Source organism: Malus sylvestris, chromosome 5 (genome assembly GCF_916048215.2).
Source record: "Malus sylvestris chromosome 5, drMalSylv7.2, whole genome shotgun sequence".
In the NCBI taxonomy this organism is placed as follows: domain Eukaryota; kingdom Viridiplantae; phylum Streptophyta; class Magnoliopsida; order Rosales; family Rosaceae; genus Malus; species Malus sylvestris.
The window spans coordinates 42,922,294-42,936,825 of NC_062264.1; the positions used below are offsets into that span (position 1 = coordinate 42,922,294).

General features: G+C 37.4%; 2 protein-coding genes across 2 annotated transcripts; one reads left to right on the top strand and one right to left on the bottom strand.

The window, feature by feature from the left end:
• Positions 1–3,260: 3,260 nt before the first annotated feature.
• On the top strand, positions 3,261–9,498 carry LOC126622283 (uncharacterized). The gene is made up of 14 exons (XM_050290971.1): positions 3,261–3,686; positions 4,446–4,607; positions 4,720–4,785; positions 4,866–5,006; positions 5,172–5,285; positions 5,504–5,605; positions 5,729–5,914; positions 6,024–6,113; positions 6,178–6,312; positions 6,556–6,678; positions 6,760–6,845; positions 6,932–7,544; positions 7,684–7,761; positions 8,048–9,498. The coding sequence occupies exons 1-14, from the start codon at positions 3,441–3,443 to the stop codon at positions 9,092–9,094; spliced, it is 3,189 nt and encodes a 1,062-aa protein (XP_050146928.1). The 5' UTR covers positions 3,261–3,440; the 3' UTR covers positions 9,095–9,498.
• Positions 9,499–11,085: 1,587 nt separating this feature from the next.
• LOC126622284 (NAC domain-containing protein 73-like) lies at positions 11,086–13,924 on the bottom strand. The gene is made up of 3 exons (XM_050290972.1): positions 13,350–13,924; positions 12,998–13,187; positions 11,086–12,041 (listed from the first exon to the last, which is right to left on the bottom strand). The coding sequence occupies exons 1-3, from the start codon at positions 13,488–13,490 to the stop codon at positions 11,392–11,394; spliced, it is 981 nt and encodes a 326-aa protein (XP_050146929.1). The 5' UTR covers positions 13,491–13,924; the 3' UTR covers positions 11,086–11,391.
• Positions 13,925–14,532: the final 608 nt, after the last annotated feature.

Below are 14,532 nucleotides of genomic sequence, written 5' to 3' on the forward strand. Positions count from 1 at the left end.
CTGTTTGAACAATGGGTAATGCCAATGAGGTTGAATTTGTAAATAAAATTTACAAATTAAATAATGTATCATCAATAAGAATCAACACGTTTATCAACGTTTAAGCTATAATCTAATCATCAACTTCTATGTTAATTAGCTTATTAAATTTAATCTCCCTAACATTACTCTTAACTATTAACGAGAATGTCAGTTCATAACTAATAGTTATCCACCTAAAGTAACTAAAACAAGAGTTTGCATATGAACGGGTTTAAACTCTTATTACACATGTAATGTTAGAGCAACATAAGTAAAATTCTAGTAAAAGTAAAGTAATGGTTATAGGGAAAGAAGATACAAGTCAGCTTTTGCAAAAAAAAATCGTCATCATATGAGTTACTGTCACTAAGTTATAGAGGAACAAAAAATAAATATGAATACCAATGTGTATTAATAATTGACAATCTCAAATACCGTGACTGTTGTTAGCATAATTCATGTCAATAAACAGTGATAATAAAATCCAAAAATTGATGCATAAAAAAAAATGTGGGGAGAAAAATGTGTCGGTCTGTAATATTAGTTTACTTTAAATAAATAACATAGAAGGATTGTGGTGGTGGATTTTGGGTTCCACACGCTTAAATGCCTGGACCAGAAGTCATAAGTACAAGTCCATTTCGGTATCAAATTGCTGGCCTTGCCCCTACATAACCGTCTTTGTAGATGACTTAAGGAAATGATTAGTCAGTTATGAATTATGAAAATGATTACTTGAGAGTGGATGTGTACGAGGAATGTTAAGGATGCTCTTTCAAAATGAAATTCTTTATAGACTTTTTGCCACTTCACAATTTAACGTTAATTTTCGTATCAATCTGTGATGGAGTTTAGTATGGGGTCTTTGGTTAAACTTGACCCCAACAACATCAAACCCTCATGTATATTTGTTTGTATATTGTATTTGACATCTATAAACAATTACGGCAAACTAAATAAAAACATCCTCCTCTTACTTCTATTTTCTTCTATCATATTTATCTTCATTTTTCTCTTTTCTTGTATGCGACCTTATTGTGCACACCATGTGCTCACTGAAATACCTTAGTTGACAAATATTTAACATTACTCTACAATATCTCGCATCCAATAGCGACAATCTCTACAAACAATATAATAGTTGTAGACATATGTTGGTAGGAATTGGCAGTGTCTACTAGGTACTTGACGAAATGACCCAATAAAGTTTTTTTTGTTGTTAATGTTATGACCTAATTATTTGAAAATTCTGGCTCTGACATTTATGTCAATATTATAAAATATTATGTTAAAGACATAAAATGACAAAGTCCATATGAAGTTTCACTTTTGAAATAATCATCTTAACACTTCTCTAAACAAATAAAGATAAAATAGGAGTGTGAGAAAATGACAACCTCACGACGTGCACCAATCAATTGTTTAATTGTTAATTAAGATCATCCCATGATCCCATCCGACTGCAACAACAATGGTTACCATTTCCAGCGTAGCCACTGCATATAATATTCAATACCTTAACAATAATACAAGTTGGGCCACATGTGCATTACGACAACTGCTTTAAATTCACTCAATTAGTTATTATTGTTCAGTATTTATAAGAATACAGAATATTTTTTATCACTATATTCGAGTGATGGTGATGTTCACCATCCTATTTATCACCGTTACATGAGTTTAAATAATAATAAGCAGGGTAATAAACATTATCAGTACTTGAGAATGGTGATAAAAAATACTGCTACTGAGAAGCCATACTTGTACACAATTCGGCATCCAACTCAGTAACAATACAATTATATATATTGTGTGAATCGTAAACTTACATGTTCCTCTAACTAAATGAAAATCGGATGCCGCTAGACGAGCTGATCATTATACATATACATTGCATAGGTTGTCTTACCATTGCCCCCAAGAGCTTCAAAACTCCCTAAAGAATTTAACGTTCCAATGTCCAAATACATGCGGCATGCCTTGAAGGCCGAAGACCTTCCATTGAATTTATTTTATTTAACTCTGACGTTTAATAACTTACTCCTTTCTATTGGGTGTTTTGGTATCATCAACATTTGCAATTCCAAAATCCTATCTGGTCCGGCCACCACCTTCATAAGCCAACTTTGAGCCTTATATTGTTTTTTTCCTCTAGTCAAATTAGGGAGCCTGTGGATAATCAAGGTTTTGCGTTCGATTTTCCACTCTTCCAAAATGTTACTTGTACTGACATAATAAAATACTTGTTATTTAGAAATTAGTACGACGTAGGTTGACAGATTCATTTGGACACATGTTCTGTGGAATAGTCGAATAGATTCATTACGAGAGGCATGAATGAAATGACCATTTACAATTCTTGCTTTTGGAATTTCTCTTTACCCTTGTTCTTTTTCTTATTATGATCCTAACAGGATAGCGCATGCACAACAAGAAATATTATCTACACTAAGGGAGTGGGGAAGTGGGGAAGTGGGCTAAGCCTCACAATGGACTAACACTAATGTGGTTCAAATTCACATTTGGCGATAATTGAATCTAAAACCTTTCACTTACAAGTGAAGAAGAATACTCTCAGACCATAATAATAAGTGGCAAACAAACGAAAGTTGGACGTAAAGACCTGTATAGGATCAGCACAAGCTCGACCACTGTTAGGGAGCACCGGCCGCAACAACAAGAAGCTATGCAGTTATAGAAATTTTGGCACCTCCTCAAGTTCAAACACATTTGCCATGCACCCAAAGGTTTAATGTTCAATTTTTCCAACGGACCTAAACCTCTCTCATCACCCTACCTTCCCACGCACAAAGCTCAGCCCAGCCCAAATGAACTTGATAGTCTTCCCAGCCCAGCAATGCTGAGAGTTATTGGGCTTGCTTTTGGGCCGCCATTGCTACAAAAGAAAGTTAGTGGCGGTCCTGCGTCACACACTTCTCAGAAAAGATGCAAATACTGTAGCAGCTGAGCCGACTGCAAAGTCAGCTTTGTTTCCACGCTGCTGTTCCGATTTCCCAACTTTAACAAAAAAACTTTCGATATTATTTATTTTAACAAAAAATTATATTTTTATACTGAAAAAGTCAATTTTGATGCTATTCATTTTACTCTTTATTTTTAAAACTCATAATTTTCAAACTCTTTTTATTAGTTTCCTTTCGATTTGGGATCCACCTTTGTATACAAATACAATAAAGCCCTTCACATAATTCAATCTCCACCACGACAACCAAACCCATAATCGTAATTTGACTCTGCCCCGTCTCCTTCTCGCTGCTCTGTAAAGCTCCCCAAAAACCTCCGACCTCTTTCCCTCCCCAATTTTAAAACTCTCTCTCTCTCTCTCTCTCTCCTCAGTGAACTGGACGAAGGAAGGCAAAATCACGGAACGACGTCGTAACAAAGAGCGACGGTGAAACATGAGGAGATTCTTCAGAGGCAAAGACGATTCTTCACCGTCGTCGCCGTCGCCGTCGTTCTCTCCCTCGCCTTCCCGACCGGTGACGGGTCCCCCGAGGCCGATACGGCTCGTCTACTGCGACGAGAATGGGAAGTTCCGGATGGATCAGGAGGCGGTCTCCATGCTGCAGCTCGTTAAGGAACCCATTGGTATCGTCGCGGTCTGCGGCCGTGCCCGCCAGGGCAAGAGCTTTATTCTGAACCAGGTTCGGTTTCTCGTCTTTTCTTCTCTCAGTTTTTGTGGACATATCTTAATTATCGTTTTGCTTCAGTTTTCTCTCTGTGAATTGAATTCTAGGGTTTATGATTGTAAGGCATTGTAGAATTAGGGGAGTTAATTAAGTGTAGGAATTGTAGGGTCCACGTTAGCCCCAAGACGTTGGTCTCTAACGAGAAAAGCAAGTGCTTTAGCTTGAGTGAGAAGGGCCTCCGGTAAAAGTAATGGACCTACTTACCTGTGGACCCGCTGGAGAGCTAACCCTTGCTCTATTGGTTTGGTGATTGCTACCAAGACGATTTCTTTACTTTAGGTCTCGGTTTTTGGCTGATTGGACGTGCTTTGAAAGGCCAAAGTGTGGATCTTGGTGGACTTGGATAATGGTGGAATTACCTCACTGTCGTAGACTTGGATAATTGTAGGGTTACTTTAGGTTTCTCTAGTTCTTGGACTTGTCATGTTTTTGCAACAATGTTTGGGTATTATCGACTCTTCAGACAAGGATGTATGCATTTACGATGGAGTACTGTTATGTTAGATGTTGATTATAAGGTCAAACAAAACTGGGGTGTGATGCACAATAAGGGTAAGATATAGAGATGGAACCTACTGTTTAAAGAACTTACCGTTTCTGATCAGCTCTTTCCCTCCATGAATTTATGACCACTAGGCTTGCTTTTGTTTTTCTTCCCAACTGGTTTAATGTTGCTGAAAGTAACATAATTGTTTTTGGACTTCTCTGTTGTAGCTTCTTGGTAGGAGTGGTGGATTTCAAGTAGCATCTACACATCGCCCATGTACGAAAGGGCTATGGTTGTGGAGTGCGCCCTTTAAGAGAACTGCATTGGATGGGACTGAATACAATCTATTACTGTTGGATACTGAAGGAATAGATGCTTTTGATCAGACGGTTAGCCTTCATTCTTTGCTTATAACGTATTAGTTTCAGCTCATTATACAATTTGTGAAAATGAGCATTATCAGTTGTATTGTAATACTCGTAACTTATCTTTATCTTACAGGAAACGTACAGCACACAGATATTTTCCTTAGCGGTTCTCCTATCTAGCATGTTTATTTACAACCAGGTTAGAAAACTATGCTGACGCTTTTATACCTTCTTTCTGTATATGGTTTATGTTTTATTCTTAATTTTGCTTTGTTTTAGATGGGTGGTATAGATGAAGGTTCACTTGATCGTATCTCTCTTGTCACTCAAATGACCAAGCATATACGTGTTAAAGCTTCTGGAGGAACCACAGCTTCTGAAATTGGGCAGTTCTCCCCAATCTTTGTGTGGCTTCTAAGGGTAATTGGTTTTGAATTAACCTGTTTCTTTAATCTTTGTGCCATTGACTACAACGGTTCATCGGCTGCTATTATTTTTGTTTTTATTTCCTGCGGATGCAGTGTATTTAGTAGAATGTGTTATATGGTTTTCCATTTGTGGTAATACTTACTGCCTTGGTTTCAGGACTTCTATCTGGATTTATCAGAGGAGAGTGGAAAGATAACACCCCGTGATTATCTGGAGCTTGCTTTGAAGCCAGTCGAAGACAGAAAAAGGGACGTAGTTGCTAAAAATGAGGTATTATCTGGCTCTTCTTAGTTCTTGACTTTATTATTTCAGGAAGTTCCCTTGCCCATTCATACATGGTTCCTTCAACAGGCATTTTCTGCTTTAGATATACCCTTTTTAGCTGTTTATGACTCTGTAGGCACATTGAGCACTACCATTTCCAACTTATGTTATCAATGTATGCTGGCTTGGAGGTGCTTATTGTACTGTATGAATGACCAATACAGATACGAGCCTCCATTCGAGCTCTATTTCCAGACAGAGAATGCTTCACCCTTGTGCGGCCTTTGAACAATGAACATGATCTTCAAAGACTTGACGAAATTCAGGTCAGTAACTAACTGCTGTCTTTGTTCTCTCTCTCTCTCTCTCTCTTGTTGGTCATGAGCTCAACCCTGTTACTTTCTTTCTTTTCTATTAGTTGTTTTGAAGCCTAAGGTTTTCTAATGCAGTTGGACAAATTAAGGCCTGAATTCAGAGCTGGGCTAGATGCATTGACAAAGTTTGTTTTTGAAAGAACAAGGCCCAAGCAAGTTGGGGCAACAATGATGACAGGTCCAGTTCTAGTTGGTATCACACAGTCTTATCTTGATGCTCTTAATAAAGGGGCGGTGCCTACCATATCCTCTTCATGGCAGGTTTGTGTTTGTACTGAACTCCCTTTGTGATTGGTATTAAATTAGAGAGTCGATAAGATACTTTACCCTGATAAGTTTTTGGTCTGTTAATCTTAATCTTACTCTGCAGAGTGTCGAAGAAGATGGTTGCCGAAGAGCATATGATTCTGCTCTTGAGGTGTATAAGTCTGCTTTTCAGCATCCGAAAGATCCCGAAGAAGTAAGTTGTGCATCATGTCTTAATTGTTGTTGAATATACTGTTTACTAATCCCAAGTGTTGTAGGCTGCATTCAGGGAAGCACATGAAAAGGCAGTTCAGAAATCATTGGCTGCGTTCAATGATGGTGCTGTAGGAGTTGGTCCACCGAGGAAGAAGTACGAGGCAGAGCTCCACAAAAAGTTGAAAAAGGAGTTTGAGGTACAGTGCAATACAAAGCAAATTTATAATTAGTAGGTTGTCAACACAGACATGCATGCAAGGCAGAACTGCATATACATCCACACTATCCATAGTACAATTAATGGGCTTTGGCACAACCAGTTGAATTCTTTCTGACAATAAATAGTTTGGTGACAATAGCTCACTTATCATGCATATGTGCGCTCTTGTTAACTCATCTCTTGTATGCTGGTCTTATTTGTTTAAATTGGCTACTCACAGGATTGTAAAAAGAATGCATATATGGAGGCAGAGTTGCACTGTTCAAATGCCATACAAAGCATGGAAAGGAAGCTGAGAACAGCATGCCATGCTAGTGATGCTAATATTGATAATGTTCTTAATGTAAGGAACAATGGGTTGCTTCTGTGGTCTTTTAACATTTTCGTTCATGCGTTTTTATATATTTGGATATTCTTTTTCCAGGTTCTTGATGGTCTTCTATCCGACTATGAAGCAGCAAGTCATGGTCCAGCAAAATGGCAGAAACTGACCATGTTCCTACAAAAGAGGTTTACCAATTGTCTTTATTTCCTTTATTTATTTATTAATGTATGAGTGCATATTAACTTCAATTGCACAAAATCCAAATTCACAGTTTTGAAGGTCCACTACTTGACCTTGTCAAGAGACTGATTGACCAAGCTGGATCAGAGAAGAGTACCCTCATGTTGAGATGCCGCTCATTAGAAGATAAGTTGGGGTTACTTAACAAGCGGCTGGAGTCCAGTGAGAAGTCTAAGTCTGAATATCTTAAGCGTTATGAGGATGCGATCAATGACAAGAAGAAGCTAGCTGATGAATATATGGGCCGCATAAATAACTTGCAGAGTAATCACAGTTCATTGGGTGAGAGATGTTCTAGTTTGGTTAAAACATTGGATTCTGCAAAGCAGGAATCCTTAGAGTGGAAAAGAAAATATGAACATGTCCTATCAAGGCAGAAGGCTGAGGAAGATCAATGGAGTTCTGAAATTGCAATTCTCAAGTCCCGATGCAGTGCTGGTGAAGCAAGGCTGGCTGCTGCTCGGGAACAAGCTCAGTCTGCACAAGAGGAGGCTGAGGAGTGGAAACGCAAGTATGACATTGCTTTTAGAGAAGCAAAAGCTGCTCTGGAGAAGGCTGCAATTGTCCAAGAGCGTTCAAGTAAGGAAACTCAAAAGAGAGAAGATGCCTTGAGGGAAGAATTTGCTGATACTTTGGCTGATAAGGTGATCCTCTCTCTCTTTCACACACACACACACACACACGTGCAGAAACACATACAAACACACGCATTTACATGCACACTCCAATTCTCTGGTTTCTTAACATATTTTGACTTGTTTTTCTTGTTTATAAAATATCTAGGAGGAGGAAATAAAGGATAAGACGGCAAAGATTGAACATGCTGAGCAGTGCTTGACAACTCTAAGATTAGAATTGAAGGTGAGTTTGAATCTTCACACTTTGTAAGAATTGTTTTTTGAGTTTGAATCTTCACAATTATAAGATTATAGTTGCATATCATTTGGTGATACTGTTGGGAGGTTAACAGTGGGGTTATTATGTTGTTCTAAAGCATTAGACTATTCCCATAATAAAGCTCCCTAGAAATCATTGAAATTCGGATCAAGAAGAATCCTTATTTTGCATGTTTTCTTCTCGTGCGGTGTCTATTTCAACACATGTATTTATCAATGGTGTGATTGTTAACAATGCACATCATTTGCAGGCTGCCCAATCGAAAGTAGATAGTTATGATGCTGAAATATCATCCATGAAGCTTGAAATCAAGGAGTTCATTCAAAAATTAGAAGCTGCAAATGCAAAGGCTCACTCATTTGAGAGAGAGAAAAAGATACTGGAGCAGGAGAAGCTATATCTGGAGCAGAAGTATGAATCTGAGATTAAAAGATTTGACGAAGTGCAAGAAAGGTGCAAAATTGCTGAAAAGGAAGCAACAAGAGCGACTGATATTGCTGATAGAGCACGGGCTCAAGCAGATACTGCTCAGAAGGAAAAGAGTGAGATGCAGAGATTGGCAATGGAAAGATTGGCCCAAATTGAGAGGGCTGAGAGGCTTATTGAAAGTTTGCAAAGGGAAAAAAGAGACGTGGATATTGAACTAGAGAGAATTCGTGTATCAGAGATGGAAGCTCATTCGAAAGTTACTCTACTGGAGGGAAGAGTTGAAGAACGAGAGAAAGAAATAGAATCGCTATTGAAATCAAATAATGAGCAGAGAACTAGTACTGTTCAGGTCCTTCAAGGCCTTCTGGAAAGTGAGCGTGCAGCACATGCAGATGCAAACAATAGGGCAGACCACCTGTCTCATCAGCTACAACTTGCACAATCACAGCTTGATTCACTCCAGCAAGAATTGACTTCTGTTCGGCTGAATGAAACAGCATTGGATAGCAAGCTAAAGACTGCTTCCCATGGGAAACGCTCAAGGGTAGACGACCATGAAGTGGGCATAGACTCTGTTCAAGACATGGAGATGAGTGATCGGATTTTAAGAGTGAATAAGAGGTCTAGAAGTACTACCAGTCCTTTAAAGCACACACAAACAGAAGATGGTGGTTCAGTATTCAAGGGAGATGATGATACCCAGAGTCAGCAAACCAATCCGGAAGACTATAAAAAGTTCACCGTCACAAAAATTAAGCAAGAACTGACAAAACATAATTTTGGTGCCGAAGTGCTCGAGTTGAGAAGCAATGCTAGCAAAAAAGAATGGCTTGATCTGTACGAGAAATGCATCCTTCAGAAGTTGTGACCAGTTGAAATCTACAGGGCAGGTGACTAGTCCAGTATCTAGCAACAGCTTCAAGTTCTCGATGGTTTGGTTTTCTGGTAAACCTCGCCAGCATTGTTAAAAATACTGTGTATTATTCTAGCGTAACAACAAAAGGTTGAAATATTAATGCGCTTTAGGCTATTGAGATCAGCTACTCTATAGGTGAGATATCAGTAATTTGCCTATATCTGTGTATTTTTTGCATCCTTGTCGTCTCAAGTTTTACACTCGCGAGCATGTTTCTTTGTAGCTCGCCGGTGTGATCTATCATGCGTCTCTGTGTGGGTGTTCTAATGACAAACTTAGTTTCTATTTGTACTATATAGACAGATTTTGAGCAAAGGAGTTGCTCAGTGGATATGTAGCAACAGAATTGGGTCGTATGATGGTGGCAGTCTAATATTTACGAGGAATTTGCACATGGTTTATAAATGTTCGATTTAAATTATATATCTCCAATAAATGAGCACTAGAAGCCTGTAAACTACGTTTTAGTGGCCCTTTATTGTCCGTTATCATTACTATAGAGTTGTATTGTATTCATAAAGAAGCAAGGGATTCGTGATTTATATTGTTAGAAATATTTATTTCTGCTTCCGAAATTTTGTGTTCGATTTTCCTCTTAAAGAAAAGGGTGGAGCAGGACCTTCGAGCTCACTTTCGTCTCTATTACAACTTGATGGCCTCACCAACAATCGTGCTCGGCTCCAAAATCACCGTCAATCGTTGTTTGGTGTATCCATCGTCGACTCCTGCCGATGTGGAGAGAGAACGAGGCTGACCCCATAAAGGTCTTTAGGGATGTAAGGATGGGAGAAGGGGTGACAGGGAAGAAGGAAGGAGATGAGGACAAGAGAGGGAGGGGATGGGTTTGGCAACGACCCCATAGCCGAAGGCAGAAATCGGCAGCGCTGAAGCTTTTCTTTCGTTTTTCCTTCAAAGGCTCCAGGGTTTTGTTCCTGTGTAAATTTACTAAGGAGGTATAAACTAGTAAAGTAATTACTGCGGGCAAAGAGAAAAGTTCCTGATCAAAATTGCTGGAATTATCAAATTTCTGTATCACTTCTATTATCTAATCATATTGGTAAACTCTGTTTCTATTAGAGATATATTATAAATGTGATATGAAAAATATAGTAAATACACATTACCCATCTCTGAATTTCTTTTGATTACAAGTGAAATATTCACAATTGTTTTACTCTCATAGTTAAGTAAGGCTTCTTTTTCTTTTCTTTTTTTTTGTTGTCAAATGATAAATTTGTTGGATTAAATGTTAGATTTAGGAGTCGATGGAGTTCAAGTCCACGCCGTGGTGCAAGAGCAACACTCCTCACCACCACTATGGTAGAGGGTCACTTGCAATCAATCAAGTAAAGCTTTCAAAGATGTCATTTTTTTCCCCGGTAAAACCATAAGGCTTTCAAAGCATAATTTAATGTTACAGTTTAGTGATGTTCTTCTTTCATCTATAAATGAGAAATCTTATATTTGACTTCCATAATAAACTCATTTTGTGGCTTAACACAATCTTCCACCCCAAACTCTAACCAAAAGGGTCCTATATAAAATTCAAACAAATTAACTTCGCTAAGACTTTCAAGTTTCCATGACTGATGACTGATCTCCTGAGTAATAATATATATGGGAAAATTGTTAATTAATTAATTCTTATTTGTTTGACAAATTTCCAAAAGTAGCTTAACCATGACCACATGAATAGAAAGGAATGAGAAAGGTATGAGATGGGGGAGGGGAGACAATCCAGGTCCCATATAACTCACATTAGACGAAACGTATATCAGAGCCGTACTTTGAATCTACATATATTATAAAATAAAAAAATATATGAACGAAGGTGCAGAAAAAAATCATAAGCTAATGATCAAACGTTAATGTCCTATCAGAAAAATTAACCAGATAGAAAAGTTTGTATAATCGTCTGTATATACATTTCTAAAAGAAAAACATCATCTTAACTCCCAATAATCAATTGCTCATCGTCATAAAATCCCAGATCACAGTGTCTGTGTATATATATATACACATAAATACATTAATATGAGTTAAAAATACCGAAAGTAATTGTAAAAATATATTGTCCTTAATTTCTTATTGTTTTTGGTCACCAAAAATCTTAATATTGTAATCATTAACTTATTTGATCATGGTAGTAGTATTCCACATAAACCCTAGCTATGTATATATATATATATATAGCTACCTCATCTGAAAAAGGGAGCTCTTCCATCCATGTCCAATATTGTCAAATCACGCTATTTCCTCTCGAGCTTCCCTTTGCTTGCATCTGAAGTTAATCGAACAAACGAAGACCCGTCACCTTGGACAACTAAATTTGGGATTAGCTGAGGTGGGCTTTCTCTATTATGCCCCCCTTGATTATGATTATGTTGATGATGATCATAATTCATGAAAGGACCTCCAGGATTGTAGTACTCCACAAGACCTGCCTTCTTTGCTAGAGGAAGAGGATTAGTGGCAGCAGCACTAATTAGACCATCATTCCCTTGCCCACTTCTTATATTCACACCTTTGTGATGATCGAACGTTGGAACATCTTTGATGCTTGATCCACATTGCCTAGGCTGTGTCTGGTAAAAGACCTTTGACACCACCAGCTCCCCATCTTTCTCTTCCTCATTGTTGCCAAGGTGGTATTGGTGCATGACCCAATTGGTCTTTTCTGGTTTTCTTTGCCTCCCGTAGTTGGTGTAGAGGACTAGGATCTTTTTGAAACCCTTCACTGCTCCGCCGACAAGAACCGGCCTTGTCTTGCCGGTTTTGTGCCATCTTGTTTCGCTTCCATCTTCTTCGGTGTGAACCTTCCTTCGCTTTCTGGTCCCAGTCGTGTATGCCTTCGAGGGACGGTGGAAGAAGTGGCGGATTTGTCCGTCTTTGTTCACTCCTGCATGGACGTCAGATGTCCAAATAAAATATGTTGTACTTTTATCACGTAAAAATAATTTCAATTACAAAAGAAAACTTGAGGTTAAGTTGAACAAATTAATCCATAAATGGTGTCACAATTAGATGTTGAAAATTAAAGATTAACATGATAAAGCAGTAAAGTTAAGAAAACTAACTAATTAAGGCTGTAAGACTATATATATATATATATATATATATATATATATATATATATATGTATGTATGTATGTATATATGCATGCGATTGCGTTTAGTATTAACATCCAAATATGTATTACCAACTTGTCCCTTCACATGCATAAAACATGCTTGAAAAGAAAAAAGTATAAAACACAAACATACTAATTTGAATGATTTTATAGGAGAAGCAAGCGAACCCATGTGCTGGTTATATGTTTGTTTCAATGTGACATCTAAAAATAAAAATAGAGACGTGGTGAAGAATATTTAATTATGAAAGTCGAGGTCTTATATTTAATTTTCATCATTTTAATATTGCTTGTATAAAAATAGATAAATACATAAACACAAGTCAAAAAATTAAACAAATTATAAAAAACAGGTCGAAAAACAAATCCCAAGTGTTAGTATATCTGAGTATATATGTTTGTGGACTAAATCACGTCAGTTTTGCAAGGGTAATGCTAGATAGACCATGTATTTTTTTTATATATTTTGTAAATCATATGACATGATTGTTGATGATTAGATTATTACTTAAGTGTTGATTAATATATTTATTTCTTATTGGTGATACATCACATAGTTTGCAAATATGATCTAAATTAGCTAGTCTACCTAGCATTACTCGTTTTGCAATCCATTGAATGAGGATTAATAATAATGCCCGCGCTTCTTAATTACCATTCATAGATAGGGTTTTATTTGAAAAACAAAAGCAAAAATTTACCAAAAATAAATAATAATAATAACCTGGTAGCTTTTCAGGGTGAGTGTAGCAAATCCCATTCTCCCCTTCAAGCGTTGGTATGAATTCATCAATGAGAGGATGCAGCTTTCTGGTGTCAGACAAAACCTTTGCCTCTAAATGTAGAAGAATTTCTTGGTCAGTTGGATCGAACTTCACTCCTGCTGGTAGTCCAGGCAAATCATGAATTCCTGCCTAGATTACATCACATAGACCCAAAAATTAGAAATGAAAAGTGATAACAAACAATTAGTTCATGTAAAATCTAATATTTAGAGTAAAATTTAGTTCAAAAAATTCACAATAGGTCACTGGTTCGCAATATATATACGTAAAAAATAAGTGAATATCTATTACCTGGTCTTGGAATTCTATGTGATGTCCACAAGAGGGGCAAGTTATGTTCCGAAATTCATTTGGATTATTAGGGTTATTAGGAGGAGGGGGGCTGACAATCTGAATAGCCCTCTCATCGTCGGAGTCGTTGCACCATGTCATGATCTGATCTCTGCCGTTTTTTCTTTGAGGCTCATTCCAAACCCCAAATCTTTTTGTTATTTCCTCCACCTCTTCCAAATATACACACAACAGAAGCTCTCAAAATATTATGCAAACCCCAAAAAAAACAAAAGAAAAGACCTAGTGCAAGCAAAGCAGACAAGCAACCAGCAAGCTTGTCACTTTTAAAGCACGTTTTCCATAACCATATCCACTTTTTTGCTCATCATCTTCTTCTTCAATATTGATGTTTTGGATGGAATATCTAGATTGGTATTTGATCGTTCTCCTCCCATTTGTATTCTCCTTTATGATATTATCTCTTCACACAGAACTGCCTCCATAAGAGAGAGAGAGAGAGAGAGAGAGAGAGAGAGAGAGTAGAGAGAGAAGTAGAACAAAGGGTAGCAAGCTGAGCTAAGCTATAAAATAAAGAACGGGGAGAAGAATGAATTTTCTAGAAATAGAAAAGGTTGCTTGGACGTCAAGTTTGGTTATGCTTGTGTACATACGTGTGTACAATAGAATCCGTGTAGTCTTTATAGTTAATTGGTTCCTCCTTTTCTTTTTTCCCAAGGGTATCACTTCTGTCCTAAAAGGAGGGTTTAAACCATAATTAAAAAAAAAAAAAAAGAGTTATTTATGGTATGGAGTTAATTATAAATAACACATACCTAACGAGTAAAAAAATAAAAAAAGATTTTATGAAAGAAAATAAAAGGGTGGCTAGAGTGGAGAGGGGGCAACCTGATTCTTTTGGGGACGTTTTACCTCTTTAGAGAGAGAAAGAGGGGAAGAGAGAGAAGGGCTTCGGTATTTAGGGTTGGAGTTGGGACTTTAGCTGCAGTGTCAACCTAGAGTGTCCTTAAAGATATATGTACATTTTCATGGACACCTACATACGAACCAACCCAAAACTAACTACTTACACATATATAAATTAACATTTTTGAAATCAAAATATTTATACAGTACCAACTTCTCTGCTGCATATATTCCCCATTTCTCCCTTTCTTCGCGTAGACTTCTAACGGCAAGCAAG